The following is a 21253-nucleotide window of genomic DNA, read 5'->3' on the forward strand; positions in this document are numbered from 1 at the left end:
TGAGGTGGGTTAGTAGGGCTTGGGAAATGAAGTTCCCCGAGGAGCCCGAGTCGACCAGGGCGGAGACTGTAAGAGAGGAGTCTGGGGTGAGGAGTTGCACTGGCATCAGTGATAATGAAGAAATATCTGGCTCAAGTTGAAGGGTACTCACCGCGGGGCGTGGAGGTCGGACGGGGCATTCCCGGATGAAGTGTCCTTGTTTCGCGCAGTAGAGGCATAGGTTGGCCGCGAGGCGGCGCGCACGTTCCATGCGGGAGAGGCGGGCGGTGTCTACGAGCATGGGTTCTGGTACTGGGGAGCTTGCAGCGGGTGAAGCTGACGGGGGGGCGGACTCATCCTCGAGGCAGGCGGTGAGGCGTTGAGAGATGCGAGAAGCGCGTTGCATGAAGGTTTCAAGTCCTACACTGTCATCGTAGATGGCCATCTGGGCGCGCAGGCGGGGATTCAAGCCGAGGCGGTAGGCACTCAGTAAAGCTGCTTCGTTCCAGCCGCTTGTGGCCGCTAGAGTGCGAAACTCCAAGGTGTAGTCATCCACGGACGCCTCTCCTTGGCGTAGGCGAAGAAGACGATCCTGCACAGAGATGCGTCCCGCGGCGACTCCGAAGACCTCCTTGAAGTGGCTGGTGAACGCTTCGTAGGAGTTGATGATGGTGCTCTGCGCGTCCCAGATAGCCTGCGCCCATAGCAACGCCTTGCCGGACAGGAGGGAGGTAAGAAAAGCCACCTTCGATCTCTCGGTGGTGAACTTACGGGGTTGTGCCGCGATGTACAAGGACACTTGAAGCAGGAAGCCGCCACACCCCGCCGCATCACCCGCGTACTTGGATGGAATGGCCACGGGACTCTCAGAGGCAGGTGGTGGGACAGGTGGTGGAAGAAGGGAAGCCCGGAGAGTATTGACCAACTCCTCCAGCGTGTCGACGGCCGAGGGTGGCCGGGACTCCATGACACGCGGTGCTGTAGTTGGTCCGGTCTTCTGTCACGAACAGGCTAGGAGACACGGAGGAGTAAGGTCAATACAGGGTTTATTGTGAAAGGTGCACGGGTGAATGCTGAGTGGAGGAGCGGGAACAGGATCCAGGAAGGGAAGTCGGCGGTGCGCACTGCCGCGGGGAGGAACAGGACCAGGAAGAGCCAGGAGCGGTGGAGAACAGGAGCGGTGGAGACTAGGAGCGGTGGAGACTTGGAACAGGGGGAATCTGGAGGTCTGCAGGTAAGTAACACAAGGTTAGTAGTCAGGCTAGGTTCGGGTAGTGAACGGTAGACCGGACGAGGAAGGAGTGCTTGTGGTGAGTGGATATAGTGCTGTTCATTAGCCGGTGACAGGTGCGGGGAATCAGTACTCAGGTGATTGGGATCTGGCTAATGAAGGTGCAGGTGACTGTGATTCTCTGACAGAATGAAACTCTCTGGTGCACAGACAGGTGAAAATAACAGAGGATTAAGCTGAAACGAGAATAAAGAAAATCATCCGTTTTAAGGTATCACAGCTATTTTCCAAACACTCAGACTGTGGCGCTTTATAAATCATGAGATGCATAACAGTTTGTTTGTTTTCCTTAAGGTGAGCCAGATCATTTCATGAGACATGATATTAAGAATCTGAAGCGTACAGAGATTTGGCAACGTACATATTCAGATGCGGCTCATTAATAGTTCAGGTTTGCATTATGACATCATTGTTTACCTTCTTGCAGAAAAACAAGATGCAACTTTATTTAGGACAGTATTCAAAATCAGGCCTGGATGTGCTTTTATAAGCTTAAAAAGACGCCAGGGATGATCTAACTGGCTGTTCCAGTGGATTTATCATTATTATGCAAAGCGCCGCGTGCTATTAACTTAAAAGAGCATGTCAAAACACAAACAAATCTTAATTATAATAGTTTATTCTGAGAATGTGAAACTGAAGCCAAATGGTGTCTTAGAGACGTGGGGGTATTTAGTGATCAAGATTGAGCATGAAATATATGCACCCGGCAGGAGAATCTCAGAGTCCACCAAACAGCTTTTATAATCATAATTATATGCCATTTGATTTGTGATTTTCATACATTAGGAGCTTTTCACAAGTTGTTCTGTCAGCAGAGGGATCGTGCTGCAGCCTCACGGCATAATATTAAAGGAAAAAAGACAACTGACCCCATTTCTTAACAGTGCTGCTCCACGACTCCGCTCATGTGAGAGTAACAGTGATCATGCATATGGAGAACATGAAGGTGGAAAGCTGAAGATACTGACAGGCAGAGGCAGACAGCGTGAAGTGTCATATTGCTGTCCAGATTATTCCATAAATCAGAAAGCTCCTCAGATTTCCACAGAACAGAGATGTCTGTAGTCCTAAAAACTGGAAGAGAATTAGCATATTCGAGCCAAGGATTCCCTTGGGAAATTCCCATAGGGTTATGGATTTATGAGAAAATTAAGTGGATACTATAGTGAAACAAAATTTGAATAGATCTTAGAAGATAGAAGTAACACACAGTGAAACCTCAAATGTAAATTTATGAAGCTATTGTTTTTTAAAAAGACATAAGTTGATACATAAACACAACTACAAGCACATTACCCTAAAACGTTTGGGTTTGGAGAGTTTTTTTTTGTGTGTGTTAACAAAATTTCTTATGTTTACCAAAACTGCATTTATTTGATCAAAAATGCAGTAAATGCAACAATCATGTGATCTGGTTACAATTTTAAACAGCTGTTTTCTATTTTTTATCAATTTTACGTTACTCCAATTTTAAGTGTCACAATTTTCAGAAATCATTAAAATATGATGATTTGGTGCATGGTTTCTCAGCAATATTGAACATTTAGAACAGCATATGCAATTGATGAATTGGACAACCATTGTAGTCCTTATATAGCAACATGCTAAATTACACAGCTATTTACCAAATAAACAATCTATGAAATTAACAGCCGCCTGAGACGCCAGTCAATTATACAGTTTAGTAGTCATCATCATACAAAAATGTTTAGTTCCAAAATATGCTGCAATTGACCAGGAGAATATTTTAGACAGCCGTTGTAGGCTAAGTATCAGTACACTCTGCATCTGTCTTGCATGCTTCAAGCTGAATAACCAAACCAGGATAAAATTGTCTTAAGTGGCCCAGAAATAAAACAGAGGGACAAAACATCTCACAGCAAAACGGATGCCAGGCATCTTAACAATGCTGATTCTGTCAGGAGTTCAGCAGAGGATGGCTGCCAACCGCTCCACGGGGAATTTTAAAAGAGATTCCTTCACACATCAAATGACTGTCTAGCAATGCCAATGTGTCTCTTTCATGCTGTTCCATATTCTCTTTCACAGCTATAGGTTTCCTTTTTCCCATCGTTTTTAAACATATGCTGTTCTTTTTATTATTTAAATTAAGGCACTTATGGGAAGGGTGGGCATGAAATATAGCAATGATAAATAACAGAACTGCAGATATTTGGATCACTGGCTTAGCTATCCACATATACAACAAGGACGTTCTAGGAATATTAAGGGTATAACGGTACATGCATTCATACCTAAAATAGCCAATTCGCCCTGTTGAAAAAAAAAAAATCAGCATATGCTGGTTAGGTAGGTTTTAAAGCATGGATGCTGGTTTAAGCTGGTCCTAAGCAACTAGCTCCTGCTCAGGACCAGCTTAGGACCAGCACATGACCAGCTTAAACCAGCTCATGACCAGCTAAGGACCAGCTTAAACCAGCTCAAACCAGCATCCATGCTTCAAAACCTACTTAACCAGCATTTGCTGTTTGTTTTTTTTCAACAGGGCAGTAGGCCTATGTGGGAAAAGTACAGTATTGTTGTAACTACTGCGCGTGCACAGAATCTAATTTGAAACTTCCAGTTTTGTATATCTTTACTTTCAATAAGCATTTAATTATCTTTAAAATTCTGTCCATTTTTTTCCCAGGAAATTCAAAAATAAAATGCTCTTTGATGTAGCGTGACAGATTGCCTCAGTTCAAATGGCAGAGCGTGAACACGATGTTCCTCTAATTATAACAGAAAATAAACATGAATGAATATATCATGTCTCATGTAATCGCTCATTTAGAGTTTTAACTGCAGAAATATGTCAATAAAACAGCTTGTAAACAAAATGTCACTATAGGATACATTTACCAGTAAAGTCATTCGGTGTCCTCAACTCGTTAGTTCACTGGAGAAATTAACTTCAGACAGAGTATTTCACTAAATATTAGCATATTCATTAAATTACTTAACCTGTCTGTGATGCCTTAATTATTTAATGTTCAACAACTAGTACCAATTTTATGATTAGATTTAGAAGTTAATAGTAAAACCGTCTATGTGTAATTTACATGTTTACATACAATTTTTTAATTTGAGTGTTGATTATTAGGCTATATCAAAAAATATTTGCATTGTAAATTTATGGGATTTTTTTGCACTATTTATCGTAAATCCAATCGAAAAGTAATACCTCTATTCAACGAGTATTGACGTTCAAAATTGCGGCAGTGTGATCCAGACAGGACAGGAAATCACTTAAAATGTGCGAATTACAAAACCAATGAGGAACAATACATTTCAAGGTTGATGGCAGGCACAGCTTTCTTTGTCTGTGTTTGACGGTGTGCCTTTTGTCAAATAACTTTCCAACTGAGCTGTCAACAGACCCAGAGGTGAAAACAACAGAAGCATGTCATTGCATACAATAATTTTTCAAGGTGAACTTGCCATTTGTCAGATAATGGTTTCAGGGGGTGGGCTTGTGTAATTGCACATTAAATATTTCATTTATGTTCTGTTTTATTAATGTTAACTCCTGTTTAGCTGCAGGCTTCTTTGCTTTAAACTGTACTGGCACACTTAGTTGAATTTACTGTCTGTTCATTAATGGATAGAAGTTATTAAAGAATTTAACCACATTACACACAACAAACCAATCACATTTCATTTATTTATCGTACTCAAAGAGCCATTGCTCTGAGACAATCACACAAAAATATATTATCATTTATTAAGCGGTTGTCAGAAAAAAATCTTTCATGGAATTACTGCACTACAGTAACTATTATGTAACTAGGTAGTTACATACTACACAAAAAGTCACATGCACCATAAGTACCTAAGGCTGAAAACAATGCAATCAGTCTCCATTTCATGTGGATCCATAAAGTAACAATGCAATATAAAATTGCATTCACTGATGTCTCCCAATTACTGCATGTAAAAGGCAAAAAGGCACACCTGTGCATTTCTGTGATAAAACATTATCACAAATTGAAGCTGCGTGATATATTAAGAGAAAATGCTTTGCAAAGCATCTGGAAACAACAAATGGCTCTCAAGCACCCATTAAAGGTCTGGTTCTCTGAGTAATAGTACACTTTGAATTTTTTGCCCTTTGAAAGTCAATGCAGAAGGTCACAGCCATTTCCAACCTGCAGCTTGGCTCAAATGCAAAATATAAGTTATAAATTTGCCATTGAAGCCACTTCAGTGTAATGGTGTACAATTTTCAGTGTAAAATGTTTTTAAGTGCAGCCTGATCTAATGGCACTTCATCTCAGCCAAGTTAAAATACCTGAAAACCACCATCTTCTTTCAGACAAATGAAGGAAACGGGTGAAATATACTAAAAAAAATCTATAGTCTACCCCTAGTCATTTTTGATAGGTGCTGAGGTAATGTGAATGAAGGTCAGAGTAACCTTTCCTAATGCAAGAGTGAGTTCTGGTGAGATACCAGTAGCAATTGACAATTTCACAGCCCAATATGTCAAACTTTGATGAAAATGGCTGATGAAAATATATAATATTCCTCATCCAAAGTTCAATTTCACCACAGACAAACATAAAAAAATATTTTTAATTCATGCACCACATGGGCACAGTCAGATTCTACAATCATTTGGCTGCAATTAACTGATAACACTGGTAAAGTTAATTGTTTGGTGACTAATTTTTCAGTGAAAAAAGAGAAGTCAAGCTAATGAATTACAAAATATTTTCACTCTTATTACCTTTCACAGTTTTATTTCTCAAGTCAATGTATCTTCTTTGAAGGACATTTAGATTTTACCGGAAAACAAAACATGATATCAAATTACACTAATAATGATTTTTTTAAAATATAGTGCATCACCAAACAATTCGATGTACTCTTCTTGATTTCCATTCAGGGTTCAAGTAAATCATGTTGTTCATATTTTGGTGATTTCTTCCCAGGAATCACAAAATGCATATCACAAAACCCTAAATCTTCAATAAAAGCAGACAAAATTAAGATGTGTAAGTCATGTTTTCCCAACGAGACCCTCAGCTGCAGTCCGCCCACTAAATATAACATCATTGACAGAGACACCATCGTAGGAAGCTCCCGCCAGTGTAAGGGGCAGATTGTGGTTGCTGATGTATTGCCTCATCTTTTCTGGAAATAAGAAACAGCACACACAACTGTCCCTCATTTGCATGACTCGAGAAAAGGATAGTGGAATGAGTTTGGGTGAATAATAAACTCACCAAGTTGTTTCCAGTGTCCTAAATGATACTGTGGAATGCAATTCTGAAAAGAGAATTGAATAGATAAAATGATTTAATAACAGGAATGACAGAGCAGAGAAAAACACAAAAGAAATGACATTCATTAATCAAAAAAAATCTTTCAGATATGAGATTCCAGATAAAGTAGCAGCCCAAATATCTCTTCACTTTGTGAGAGTGTATAAGGGTAATTAAACTGTTCAAAAGACAATGAGACAATGTAGCATGAAAAGATGTAAGAGTATGTGTGTGGGCGCACTAAGGTGGAAATTTTCTTCTTGCTCTATGACCATATAATTAAGAATAAGTCAGTCAGAAATGAAGTAGAGGAGCTTGTTGCTCTTCTCGCCCCCCCCAATGGTAGTCTGTCATCTCCGGCCTGAAACGAGTGACCCTCCCGGAGCCCTCCTGCCACAGCGGCACACGCTTCTGTTCTGCTCACTGAACTCCCAGAACCACAGAGATGGAGGGCAGGGGTAATGTTTAAAGAAATGGACCATCTGCCTTGATTTATGTCAGAACAGAACCCCAGAGAGACGACTGAGGGCATCTGGTGACTGTGAGCTCCATAAACTGATGCTATGCATGGCTAACTCAAGCCAGAGCTTGGACAATGAAGATTTTTTGTCCTTTCTTCAAATGAATGTGAATTAATGGGGCCATATTCTAGACTTTTGTAGCAATTTCATTTTTCTTCACAGATGCACCAAAGTTCAACCAAAAACTGTCTAATTTAGTCACAAATGTTTTACACCCTTTCTCTAACCCGGAGAATTACACTAGCTAATTTTGCTATTTTAGTATCTTTAAGACTTACATGCATACATTTTTGAAATGATTTACTCAACACCTTTATGTAATGAACAGACTCTTACTTCAAAAGAGCAAGAAATGTTTTCCATAATACATGCTCCTTAAGCAAAACCTTTTTATATAAAACATACATATAAATATATTTGAAAAAGATTGTTTTATATTGTTAAATAGTATAAAATGTATAGTATTTAAAAAAATACATTATTATCATTATAGATATAGATATATTCACATATCTATATATATTAAACAAACAAAAACACATATTATTGTTAGAATTATTATATTTTTAACTATCCTAAATGAAAATTTTAATTATCTTAAAAATGTATTATTATTATTACTTTTATTAATATACAATATAACATATCTATCTATAAAAAAATGTTTTACAAGATTTTACATATAAAATATATTGAAACGTTATAAACAAAACATATTATTATTATTACTATTATTTATAGAACATCTTCCAATTTGCCAACATTTCATAAGAGCAACAACCAACTTGAGGAAATATTCACCGATTACATTACATTATATATACATACGTTTATACAATTTTCTTCTTTTTCTAAATTACAGTTTAAGAAGATGTAAGAACATGAATATGTATATGAATATGCATATGTAACAATTTATTAACAGTGGTTCCCTAGTAAAAAGATAATATATTTCAAATAAATGTATTTCATATTAAGTATAATTTGAATCTATAAACATATTTACTGACATATTTCTCGAGACTTTCTGATATAAAAATTCTAATTAAATATTATAATTATTTGGGATACTACTACTTATGCACAACGCACATTTCTTAATATTAAGTCTAAAATGTGTTTTAATGCCACTATTGATGAGGATTGTAAGATTTATGAATAATATCAGTATTTAAATGGCAAATATTTAAAGTGTACCTGAAGTATACTTGCAATAGTTCCACTTTAGCACAATCAAATACACTTCAGTATATCTTTATCTTTTTATTTCAACCCAGGCTCATTCGAAATACATGTCTCTAAATACATTTCTGCAGCACCGTTATCAAGTAACTTACTGCACGTTCCCCGGCAGTTTCAAATGTCCAGTGAGTGGCGCTAAAACGTGGATTCAATACGTGACCCTGGCACGTTTCTGTTACATTGATATAGGCACGTATTGCTGTATTTGTATTACGTTGCTTCAGGAACGTATTGCGGTGGTTCATAATTCAAATATCGTTAAAAATGAATGCTGTATCGTGTTGGAAATATCCCCAACACCAAAACCAACCCTAAACCTACCCGATAGTGTTAACAAATGCAAAAGTGATATAAAAACGCATTTGTTGATGCATGTCAAAACTGTTTTTAATTCATAACATAATATTCCTCCAGTAATTGTGCGAAAATTAGGCTTTATTAATGAAAACTGTAGACCTGCAAATCATACTTTGTGTGAAAAGGAATAAAAGTTGTGGCAGTTTTACTGCCTCTAGTGTTCAATTTAACTGGAAACTACAGCGATTCATATGTATAAGTACGCTTTTTGAGTTTTGCAGAAATGTAGGTAGAGGCACGTATTTCCAATTTTCCTGTGTTGTTTTATTTTATACTTCCTATATTCAAGTATATTCAAGAAGCTACTCAAGGCCATGTTTACAGAGACTTTAGGGCTTTAGGCACGCCTCACCTGTTGTACAATCACTGTAATGCACAGCCTCAATGACTTACTGCTTTATTTCAACACACAGTCTCACCTTGTGTAAATTGACGCAGCTCCATACAGGTTGAGAGTTTACGCCCAGGTGAGAGGTCACAGCCTGAGTGGCTCGATCTAACAGCGTCTGCTCCGTCACTGCATCAGGATGACCAAACGTCTGCTCAAACCACGCTCCCCCCATCATCACCTTCATTCAAACACACACACAAACTGCTAGTAATTACACTAGAAAATAACACCATTCACAGAAATGGCTACTGTGATGATGATAACAGCTGGAATCATCCTCATAACATCCACTCACAGGACTGATTCCCCAGCTGGAGGGAGTTGCATTATGTTATTCAGGTTACTAACACTGCTCAAAGCATAGTTCAGCTCCTCTAATGGCACTCTGAATCTAGAAGTTTCTGGCCTCTCGACTATATAGATGTTTTCAAGCAGGGGAAAAACAACATGTTCTAAGCAAATGACATCTAACTATTAAATTAATAATGATTTAAGTGGGGGAGAAATGAATAATGCAATGGCAATTTTTGTTGTTGTGAGGACCACAGAGTACCGAACGCTATTTTTATTACTGCATGTAATATGTTCCTGATAGGGGAAGGGAGAAGAATGTCAGAGACTCACAAATTGCTGATGGGGCTATTGGTTTAGAGAGACATCCCTCCAGAGTTCATTAACTAAACCGGCAAATATTCACCACTGTGTTTTTAATTTTGCTTCTTTATTTTTGTTTTATTTTTTTAAATTGCTATTTTTAGCCTTGTCCCCACCTAAAAGTTGTAATTTTTATTTTATAATAAAAATAACAAAATATTTTATAATAAAAATGATCAAATATTTTATAATACAAATTTCACAATAATATCCTATGAAAAAACCTACAAAATTATATTTTCAATACATTTTATATTTGTGGATAATGAGCAAAAAGGAAAGTCTCATGCTCACCAAGGTTGTATTTATTTGACAAAACAAATGCTAAATAAATAAATAAATACAAATAAAAAAGATTAAAAAAAATATTTAAAATAGCTGTTTTCGATTTTAATATATTTTAAAACGTGATGTGATGACATAGCTGAATTTTCAGCATAATTACTTCAGTCTTCAGTGTCACATGATCCTTTAGAAATCCTCCTGATTTGATGCTCAATTGTTTTTTTTAATTATTATCATCATTGTTGAAAACAGTTGTGCTGTTTGACTTTTTGATTTTGAGTGTTTTGTAAGAATGTAAAAGTATTTACTGACACTTTTGGCAAATTTAAGGTGTCTATGCAGAATAAAAATATTAATTTCTTACAAAACAAATCTACTGAATGTAGAAGGTAGAAAGACCTTAGTGTATATGAGAGGTCAGTCTCACCGTCAGTCTAGTGGTCGGTCCTCCACTCCGATTGTGTTGTGGAAAGGGAACGGAATCGTACACCACCCCCAACAGACCAGGATCTTCAGAGGAAGGCACCAAATGTCCAAAGCCCTGAAATATTTAGAGCATGTGCACATATACAGACACACTCAATATCAAAAATACCTACACATACATAAAGTGCTCTGATGTATGTACAGTTAGGAAAGATCTTCCAGGCAATGAGAATATGAACTGAACAAAACAACCAGACTTGAGCATTTAATGGTTTAGGTGTCTACATAATTTTTTTATCTCATGTATTTAAAAATCACTGAGTGAAGGCTTACAGTAACAGGAAGGATGAAGCCTTCATATTCCAAATTCACCACAGCAACATTTACTGAAGCGATGGATCGCAGCTGCTCTGACAGGGGTTGAGCAGCAGGGGGCAGCACAGAGGCCAATTCTGGTTAAAATGCATAAATAAAAATACATAAATAAATGAATTAAAAAATCTACTTTCTATTAATAGGCATGTTGTCTGGGTAGAGAGCAGTGTGTGAATCTACAGCGCCACAGCAATAGTGATCACATTTAACTTCAGTTGGGAACTCGCTATGTAAATTGAACGTGAGAAAGTACACAGTAAATGTAAATGTAAATGCATTTCTATTGGACTTTTTTCAGCTTGTATCAATCATTAAATAAACTCACTAAATTAGACTTAAAATGAAGCAAAAATGTTGTGTTCCAGAATAGGAAACATTGGAGTACACCACTGTAAAATGAGAGAATTTACCTGATGCAGGTAGTGTAGAAATCACATGATCAGCTTTCAAAGAGATGCCATCATCTAGTTTGATCTACTTAAAATATATATTTGAAAACTAGTTTAACAACACTCAATTTCTTCATCATAACTGATGGACTAAAAGATATTCAGTCAGTCCATCTTGGTTGAATGTCAAAATATGTTATGTCTTCCTGCTGGGCCATCATCTCACCTCCCAGCCTCCACCGTTCATATTCAGACTCTTCACTTTGGCATGATGACGAAGCTCCACTCGTTCTCGTCTCTTCAGCATGTCCTCCAAGGCCTCTGGGAATGCCTGCATGCCACTTTTAAGAGACCATTGAGTCCAGGACTCTTTAGATGCTCTCTTTGCCAAGTCAGAAGGGACTACTTTAGGACCACCTCCTTACATAATATGAATACAAACAAACATTAATCAGTAACACTTTTTATGAAATCTGATCAGTTATGCATTGTAAAAGGTATATTAATGTCTTTATAATGAACACCAAAATCTATTAAATAAGTCATTATAAACATAAATTATCCATCGGTAATTGCAATCACGGTTAAGATACATTATAAAACCTTAATAAATTATTACCTATTCATGGTAAAAAAAAAAAACTCCAAACATTTTTAAATTAAAAAAAAACATTTATGCATTACGATTTTTAACGGTGTAACCAAGAATATATTAATATCATAACGCAATTATATGCATTATATGCAAATTGCGAATACAATATTAACAGTTGCTATAATGTATATATATTTCCACTAAATTGATAATACATTATATAGCGCTACATTAAATTGGTCAAAAGTGACAACAAAGACATTTATAATGCCAGAAAATATTTCTATTTCAAATCATTTTAAACTTTTTAGAAACATTTTGTAAAAAATATCAATAATAATTTTTTTTTTGTTATTATTATTATTATTTTTTTTATTATTATTTTTCAGTATCATTGTTAATAATATATTATTAATTATTATTATATAATTATTATTACCATTGTTATTATACAGTATATAGGCCAAAAGGATTCACATTTGTCTTTAACATTTAGCTGAAATGCTCCTTAATAGAAGCAAACATAAAAGTCAAAGTCATATTAATGCATTGCGTGGTGGCACATTGACAAAAAAGATTAGGTGAACACTAGGTTTACACCTACAGGTCCTTCTGTGCCCTCACCTGAACCCAACAGCATGCCCAGCACGATGGAGCCCCGAGACTGCTCTGCTTTATAAAGAGGTGGAAAGCAGGACCGTACACTCAACTGTCTGCTGTCTCCAGCAAAAACTCCTCTACATAGACTGTCTATGGCTATATCAGCCAACTGCATGGAGAGAGACAATCAGGTGGCCTGAATCAGTTTCAGATTCTCTCCTGTCGCTACACATTTGAGACTGATTTTTCATGGCAGCAAAGCACATCATACAGGACAAGGACAGCATGGATCATTTAACAGGTCATTGAGTCTCCATGCTAGTTCTCACCTCAGAACCCAGCCGTCTGGACACAAACGCATGCACAGATTCATCTTCCTCTGTCCCTTTCCTGATCAGTATCTCCTTCAGAACGTTCTGAATTATGGGTCGAGAGAAAGGAGGGACGGTGCGAACTACCCCACTAGAGGAAAGGTGAACAAGATAAGGAATATTTATGACTTCAAACAGGTAAATGCACAGAGAGTGGAGTTTCTTCTCACCCAGGTCCAGATGGCATCTTGTGCAGCTGTCCCTTCACATACAGGAAGCGGTTCTTAGATGCCACATGTTCCTTTGTAACAGGCAGGATTTCAGACTCAAGACCCAACTCAGAGACCTGCACAAGAAAACAATCACTAGAATAGTCCTTCTTCATAAATATGAGTATTAATCCTTAAAAACCTGAGGACAGGTCCATTGTAAATACAGTCTTTTTTGTCTCCTGTAATGCAGTTTGCACGCTTTCTCGATACTTCAGGAAAATAAGAGAAAATTCAAATAATGTTATGAATAAACAGGCTTTAGAAAAGACACATTAAATTGGTCAAACGTGATAGTAAAGACATTTATAATGTTACAAACGATTATTATTTCAAATGAATACTGTTCTTTTGAACGTCCTATTCATTAAAATTGAAAATGTATAATACTGTAAGACTTTAAGGACCTCAGATACATTGATCTTCTGAGATATGGATAATACACAAACAGTGTATTAAGCTATAGACATCTGTTTCGACATCTCACTGAGAGAATATGCGAGAAAAGTCCATTCTCACCTATCCTTTTCATCCACTTCCTTCCCCTCACCAATCTCCCTTCACTCAGCTCACTCAGAATGGTCAAAAGTATGATGTTCTACATGAATGCAGCTAATATTCACAGTCATGTTAGGTAGTATCATTCAAATTGTCTCTGTACGACTGGTACAATGGTCTCAATCTTACAAGTAGACTAAAAGGTAATGCAGATCCTAAGAGTTTAGAGATTATGTTGCTACTATAGAGGGTGTGCCATTTCCTAGTGTCTCATGCAAATTACCATCTGTTCCCAAGAGGTGTAAAAGCACATCTAGGACTTTATCAATGCAAATTCCAATTGTTATTTCCTGTCTCCATTTGGAGGTACTTAAGGAAATGTTGCAAGAAGATCAGGGTGCTTCTGTAGCCAGATGATCCCGTAATATGGAGTGTTTACATACGCAATACTATGTATTTTTCTGAAAGTCAGTGGCATTGGTCAATGTATACTTAGATTGTAGAGGCTAATAATGGGTTTTCCATTTAGAGCAACAGTGTGTTGTTGACCGACCTAAATTTGGGTGAACTTCCGATTATTGTAATATTATTCTAACTAAGTGTACATGGGAAATAATGGCGTGATTATATAAAGTTACCATTTGAGGACATTAAATTGGTCAACTTGGTTCTATGGTAATGGTCATGACCTCTGGTTAGATATAGTCTTACCTTAATTAAGTGTGTACAGATCTATGGGGACTAAAGTATGGTACGGGCTGTTTATAGTCAATCAACTCTGTCTAATGACCAAGACTGACAAGATAGGGATTGTGAATATGAAATCCGTATTCCTGGCCAGTATGAGACCCAAAGTGGTATAGGAAAAAAAATTTATAAGATCAACGAGTTAAATAGAATAAGCAGATATCTAGATCAATTATCCTATGAATGATTAATAATATTTGGAATTCTAACCAAAATTCAAGGTCATGGAGTCAGATTAGAATTGAACTGAAATTATTAAAATATTGAACACACAGGAAATCTTCAGCCACCATTGGATATCTTCGTTGGGCCAATTGGGTGGACCTTACAATACGAAATGTTTCTTGTGCAGGAAAACAGCGTATTAGAATTATTTCTTTACTAATGGCTGCTAAAAACAAATTCAACTTTGCCATTACAGGAACAAGTTACATTTTTAAATACATTCAAATAGAAAACAGTTTAATAATAATAATATTGTGTAATGATATTTCATAATGTAATAATATTTCATAATGTTATTGTTTTACAGCACTTCCTATAAAGGTAAAAAATCCTAAGAAAAAAAAACTAAAGAAAAAAAAAAAAAAAAAAAACTTTATTGTTGATCCAGTATTTTTTTCACTAAGTCACTTAGTTGGTATCTGCAAATATCTGCAAATGACTATAAATGTGTGGAGGCCCTCTTGTGGCCATTCCAAGGAACAACAATAACAATGGCCAAAACTAACATTATCTCAAACTGGGTGATATTAATAGATTATAAAGAGACTAACTCAGTTCTTGTACGAAGTTGACTGTAAATTAATGTTACTATTAAATGAAATTTTACTTATCAAATTAATACTTTTATACTGTTTATTATTATTAAGTATTTACTGAACATATTGCTGTTGCCTCCATATTTTATAAAAGCAATTAGCCATAAGAGTTACAGTCTTTGCTTTAGCTACAACCCACCTTTTTTTTGTGGTAACTGATTTTCCAAATCAATTATAATATCAGATTACATGAATGTGATCATGTGAATTAAAATGCACATAGATTACTCCATGACCATGCACATAAATTCCCGTATGCATACCATATTCAAAGTGTTCCGGCCGACAGCACCTGCAGGTCGCACCCCTCGTGGTCCCTGTTCAAACACGGCCCCGTCATCTCTCCGTATGGAGCTCAACCAACCCCCACATCTCCCAGATTTCTCCAGCAGCACAGCCTGCATCAGCAGAGGTGGAATGTGATGTTCAGTCTTAGACGACATTTCTTATTATTTTGACTTCAAATGTGTGCTGACCTTCATGATTAATGTAGCAATGAAAGCAGATCTACTGAATCAAAATTTCACATTAAAAACTGCAACAGCTTCAGCAGCAATGACCTTCATTGCTTCATCAATGATTACAAGCTGTCTAGATCCCGAGGCTTCAAAGCAGCTCTGAATCATGAGAAATGCAGCAGGGAAAGTTTATTTGCTTTTTATGAAAGTTGAGTCTGTGGCAGATAAATTAACTGTTTTTTAATTTTGACCCCAAAATTATTTTTGTGTACAAATGGAAATATGAAAATGAAGTCAAGAAAATGTAGCTAAATGTTTCACATCTTTATGATCTAAATGATAAAAACACTAGACACAGTGACAGGTGGACTTTTAAATAGTATTAATCATTTTTTTTAAATAGTATTAATAATTCCCAATATTACTGTTTGGTGCATTTTTGATCAAATAAAAGCAGCCTTTTAGTGAGCATAATAGAAATCTTTCAAAAACAATAATCTTACCAATTGCAGACTTTTAAATAGTAGTATATATGCAGATTGACTAAAGATTTTATGGAAATTATAAGCGTATACTGTACCTTGGAAACATTAGGACTCTTGCTCAGATGATGACAGGCTGACAGACCTCCAATCCCCCCACCAAGCACTGCTACGACCTTCTGCATTCAGCTCCAAACACTTCCACACCTGCAACAAGACTGAAAGTCTAAAATGACTAAGATCGATCAGCAAGTTCATGAGTAAATAATATAACATGCATTCTTATACTAAAGCTACTGATAAAGCATGCAACCTGTCCTTTCCTGATCCAAGAAAGAAAATAAACATTAAAGCTGACTCACATTCAGCCACATGGTCATATTGGATATTGAATGCATCACTGACAGTTAACTAAACGTGAAAGATAATGATTAGGAAGGAGGGTGTTTAATAATGGTATGGGGCCCTCTGGGCTCAGATGGGAGTGACAGGGTGGTGGCCCCTGATAAAGTGACTCTGCTGTCATTTATCATATTCAAATAAAAGAGAGAAGAAATATTTTTCTGGCCATTATCTGTTAACTGGACAGAGTTAAACTTGAATATTAAAATATAAATATATATTAAACATACAGTATGACAAAAAGTAGTCTGACAGCATATTTTACATGATGGTAACATCAAAGTCTCATTATAAAACACAAACACGACAATACACTCTGAAAATAACACATACTCCTTGTAGCTACTCAGAAAGAAAAGACATATTAAAAATTAATGACAATGTTTGCAGAAATTCTAACATAACCTACTTCACTTTCCTTTGCTGACATACAGTATAAACAGGAAGACAACATGATAAAACCCCAGAACGACTACTGACTTCATACATGTAAATTACATTAATAAAAATTACTAAAATCATTTGTTACCTGCATATAATTGTGTAATTTGGACAGCGCTGCTTCTGCTGTCACTTAGTTGCACGAGAGTCTCGTATCGTAGTGAAGCGCGAGCGGCAACAGTGAAAGAGTACGAGTGATTCAAAATAAAAGTCCATCACGTTTGTTTGTATATTTACTCAGCATGTAATGAAGTACTCAACCACTAGATGACAGGACAGACAACGCCATTTTAACAGTTTTATTGCCTTTTCCAGTCCAAATGACTGATGTGTTGCATATTTATTATGTCTAAATACAATGTATATTTACATTTGACATACATATGACATATATACATTTTGTCTTGTATTAAAAATATACCCCGTTTTAATTATTGCACATTTTTTTAAATAATATTTTAATACAATTTGAACACATCTTTGCTGCTTTTTACTTATTCTTATAGAATTTATTTCACAAGTACTGTTGTTGACAAATACACTTTTGCAGCATGGTGGACTGTGGGTGATTTTTCACCTTGACAGTTGAATAATTAGATGCCCAATAGTTACATTAATTGTAGAGAATATTAACGTTTTTCTTTGATTTATGAAATACAAAGATGTAAAAGAGAAAATGTGAGAAACTCTGACACAGTGTGTGTGTGTGTGTGTGTGTGTGTGTGTATTAGGTTGCACTAGCAGGCCATAGTGTCTTTGTGTCACTGAGAAGCTAATGGACCGTGCTAATTTAATCCCATGTGACACAAAGAGGCCCTGGAGCTCCCTGTGGTTCAAAAGACGGCCCTGTTGCTTTTGGTATTGCGGAGGACCCTCTGACCACACGTCGTTGTTCACACTCACACATACCTCGGCTCTGGGGTTGTACGGGTACTTACCATAAGAAAGAACTTGAACTGTGTAAGAACTTCATAGATGTTGTTATCCAAAACACATCACTTTATATTTCGCAAGCATGTGGAAAGTATCTTGGCAAATTAAGTCCTCATGCAGTGGACCTGCTTGGAATTTTAATTCAATCACGTAAAGCTCTTTTAAGATTCATAAACAAATTTGTCATGGATTGTCTTCTGTGTTTTCTTGCAGGCTTTTAGTGTGTCACATACTTCGCAGTGGAACATGTGGTAGCGTTCATTCCTTTTCTCAACCTGTTTAACACGCTATAAATTACAAAAAGTGCATGTGTGCAAAAACAAGAGGTGATCTGTTTGAAAGTCTGATTTATTGTTTGCAGAAAAAGGTTTTCTTAACAATCTGCCGGTGATAAATTCACAAGAGATGTTAATTCGTCTTAGCTCAGCGAACATTCGCTGTGCATTTCATGCATTATGGTACAGTGCTTTTAATTAGTATTAAGAGAATGGCTTCTCCAATGAACCACCTTACCTTATTACATTTAACTGATACTACATATTTTCTGCATACTACATATCTGAGCACCATTTTATTAAGATAGTATAAAAGTCTCAATTTTTACAGTGTTGATCGAGCACCATGAGGACAACTAAAGCATGACTCTTATGCCGGTCATAGTCTCTGCTCAGAGTGCATGGCATGTCCTTGCGAGGTCCTCCTGTGGATGATTGCAGGCAGTGAGCGTGTGCTGATGGGCCTGTAGAGGGGAGACTCATACACACAGTATTTACAGTCCTCCCATCTCACCCTGTGCTTTACCCTGCTGTGCACTGGCGATTTGGCCACTTTATAGAGGAACACATCATAGTGGACTAATGGGTTGGACTTGGGTAGGATTTTGGCATTTTTGGGAAGGTGAAGCTCCATGTCAATTGTCATTCGTCCCTAAAAAGAGAACACATGCAAAGACAGGTGCACAAAGCACATTTCCATTGGTACACAATATCAGCAATACATGACCATCTTTCCCCCAATCAAATTATTGTATAAGTGAATCTCGTGAATGCTGTTAAAACGTCACATTTCATGGCAAAACAACAACAACAACAAAAACTACATAGAAATTATAGAAATTTGAGGTTATATTTTGCTTTAGGAAATTTTTTTGTAAAAAAAGAAAAATCTATTTTATGACCATCAAGATTTTTTGTGACATCCTGTGACATTTTTTTTATACATTTATATATTTATTTGATCATATTTCAATATATATAATCTTATTTCAATGTATATATGCTTTATATATAAATGTATTCATTTTTAACTTACCTAATTTAAATACATTTACAATGTATACATAAATTATTTTCATGGCAGTTCTCATTATATGCAGTAATTTTAAAATGCATATTATTACATACATTATTACATATATATTACATTCATCTATTTACCTACAGTGATACAACTCTTGATTTCAGTGTAATGTAGTAAATAAATAAATAAAGTACAAATGTGCAACAAAAATGTTTAAATAACTGCATAATAAATAATAATAAATAAAATAAATAATAATTGTCTGGATGCGCAATAATGAGAACTTTCATACAAATAAAGCATCATTTTATATATTTAAATTTTAGCGTGAAAAATGGCTTAGATGTGTTTCTGTGAGATTTACTCTGCTGCAACTGCACCTGCTACTTTAGACCTCACGTGCTGTTCAACATCAAAAGGACGTGGCAAACTCAGCAGGACAAATCACACTTGGGGAAAGGGGGGTGTGGGAGTATTTTTAGCTTTTGGGCCATAATCTATCAGGTCCATTTCCATTATAAAGGCTTCCCAGCCCACATTCCAAAGGCCTCATTAATAATCTTAAGCATTCCTTATTAATTCAGCGTGATCTGATGAACCCACACAATCTCCTAAACCCTGCAGGAGTTGGTAAGTAAGTTTGGCATCGGGCCAAAAAAAACATTTCACCACTAGACAGCAGGCCAGAGCATAGTCAAAGGATATTTTAAGATATTCATTGATGAAAAATGTAACCAGAATTGCCTGTGACTGACTGTTACAGTGGTAGTGAGCTGTTACTCTGTGTAAAATCCTGCAACAGTCATTATCAAAAAGCCACATTTGTGTGGCGGTGTCCGATCAGAGTATGTGAGCGGAGTGGAGCGTCAACAATTTCCCCTCCACGCTCCGAGCATTTAATAATCACTCCGCTCACATACTCTGATTGAGAGTAACTGTTGCTGTCATGAAATATCTATTTCAGAACCAGCCGCTATCAAAATAATCCGGCTACTACGGGCCAGCCTATTGCTGGCGGGCCACTTGTGCCTGTTGCCGACCACTGTCCTAAACCAATGCGCTGAATGTGTGTGTGTGTGTGTCCTCGTATTTCTAATGGCCAATGGCTGAACTCTATCTGAGATCTGTATGCCATCGTTCCACCATCTCTGTAGCCAATGGGAAAGCAGGGATGCTGCATCCATGTACCCATGTTGGTGGAGGCGGATGTTGCCACACCTCAGTATGAAATGTTCTCTCTCATACAGCACTTGACGCAGAGGATAAAACTGACTCATTTATAATATACATACTGAGTTAAATATGTGCTGGCTGGAAAACTGCTTTCTGCCACATTTAGGTCAAGCGTTCTGGGTGTAAAGTAGCAAAGAGAATTGAAAGGAAATTTTGGAACAACAGCATATGTTGTGCACTTCTGATTCTACAATACAGTCTTGTTTAGTGGCCCCAAAAGCATTTGGACACTGAAGCCTTATTTTAATGTATAAATGCCATTGCATTAGATATAACAAATCAAATGTCACGTGAAAACAAATGATATCTGACCTTTTGTCAGATCTAACTTAACTATTTGTACAGTTTTCTTAAACAGTTGGTCCAAAGGTAATTTTTATTAGAGGTATGAAGTCAGTTACCCTCAGGTTCACACAGGTGTAATTCATTGCATGAATAATGTGCATGATAAAACTAATGTATGACAACCCAAAATAAGAAAAAAAATATTATATAAAATTATAAATATACAAATAAATAATATAATGTAATGTAATATAATTTAATGTGCGTTTATATTTAATTAAATATAAATAATATAAAATGTAATAATATATAATATTCTTTTGAAGTTCACACGCAGGCACACACACACACACACAATGTAAATTACATTAAATAAAAGAGTTGACTAATCACTCAAAATTCATTAAAATACAATATTATATCAACAATATACAATATTAAAAAATATGTATAACTGTATGTGTAAGGCAACTGTTTTATTACAAATCTCTAAATATTACATATATATATATATATATGTTTATGTAATAGAAAAAAAATTATAATACACAATTTTTTTTTATTTGAATAGTAAGTCAAGGTGATTTATTTTGAATAATTACAATTTGATAGTATATATTATGGTTTGGCTTAAGTGTCCAAATACTTTTGAGGCTGCTTTTATGTAAACGAGAGTTTTGTCTGCAAAAGAGCATTTTT

General features: G+C 36.3%; 1 protein-coding gene across 3 annotated transcripts; it reads right to left on the minus strand.

The window, feature by feature from the left end:
* Positions 1-4917: 4917 nt before the first annotated feature.
* LOC306878090 (protoporphyrinogen oxidase-like) lies at positions 4918-17046 on the minus strand. 3 transcript variants are annotated; one of them, XM_079430201.1, is made up of 13 exons: positions 16893-17046; positions 16060-16168; positions 15285-15419; positions 12917-13032; positions 12705-12837; positions 12400-12544; positions 11407-11600; positions 11202-11265; positions 10750-10868; positions 10418-10531; positions 9080-9229; positions 6502-6544; positions 4918-6409 (listed from the first exon to the last, which is right to left on the minus strand). In XM_079430201.1, the coding sequence occupies exons 2-13, from the start codon at positions 16144-16146 to the stop codon at positions 6276-6278; spliced, it is 1434 nt and encodes a 477-aa protein (XP_079286327.1). In that variant the 5' UTR covers positions 16147-16168; positions 16893-17046; the 3' UTR covers positions 4918-6275. The 3 variants fall into 3 exon arrangements, with proteins under 3 accessions (XP_079286327.1, XP_079286328.1, XP_079286329.1); XM_079430202.1 differs by having other exon boundaries at positions 16060-16179; positions 16893-17027; XM_079430203.1 differs by having other exon boundaries at positions 16060-16187; positions 16893-16984.
* Between the last annotated feature and the right edge of the window lie 4207 nt (positions 17047-21253).

Source organism: Barbus barbus (genome assembly GCF_936440315.1).
Source record: "Barbus barbus genome assembly, chromosome: 12".
NCBI lineage: Eukaryota > Metazoa > Chordata > Actinopteri > Cypriniformes > Cyprinidae > Barbus > Barbus barbus.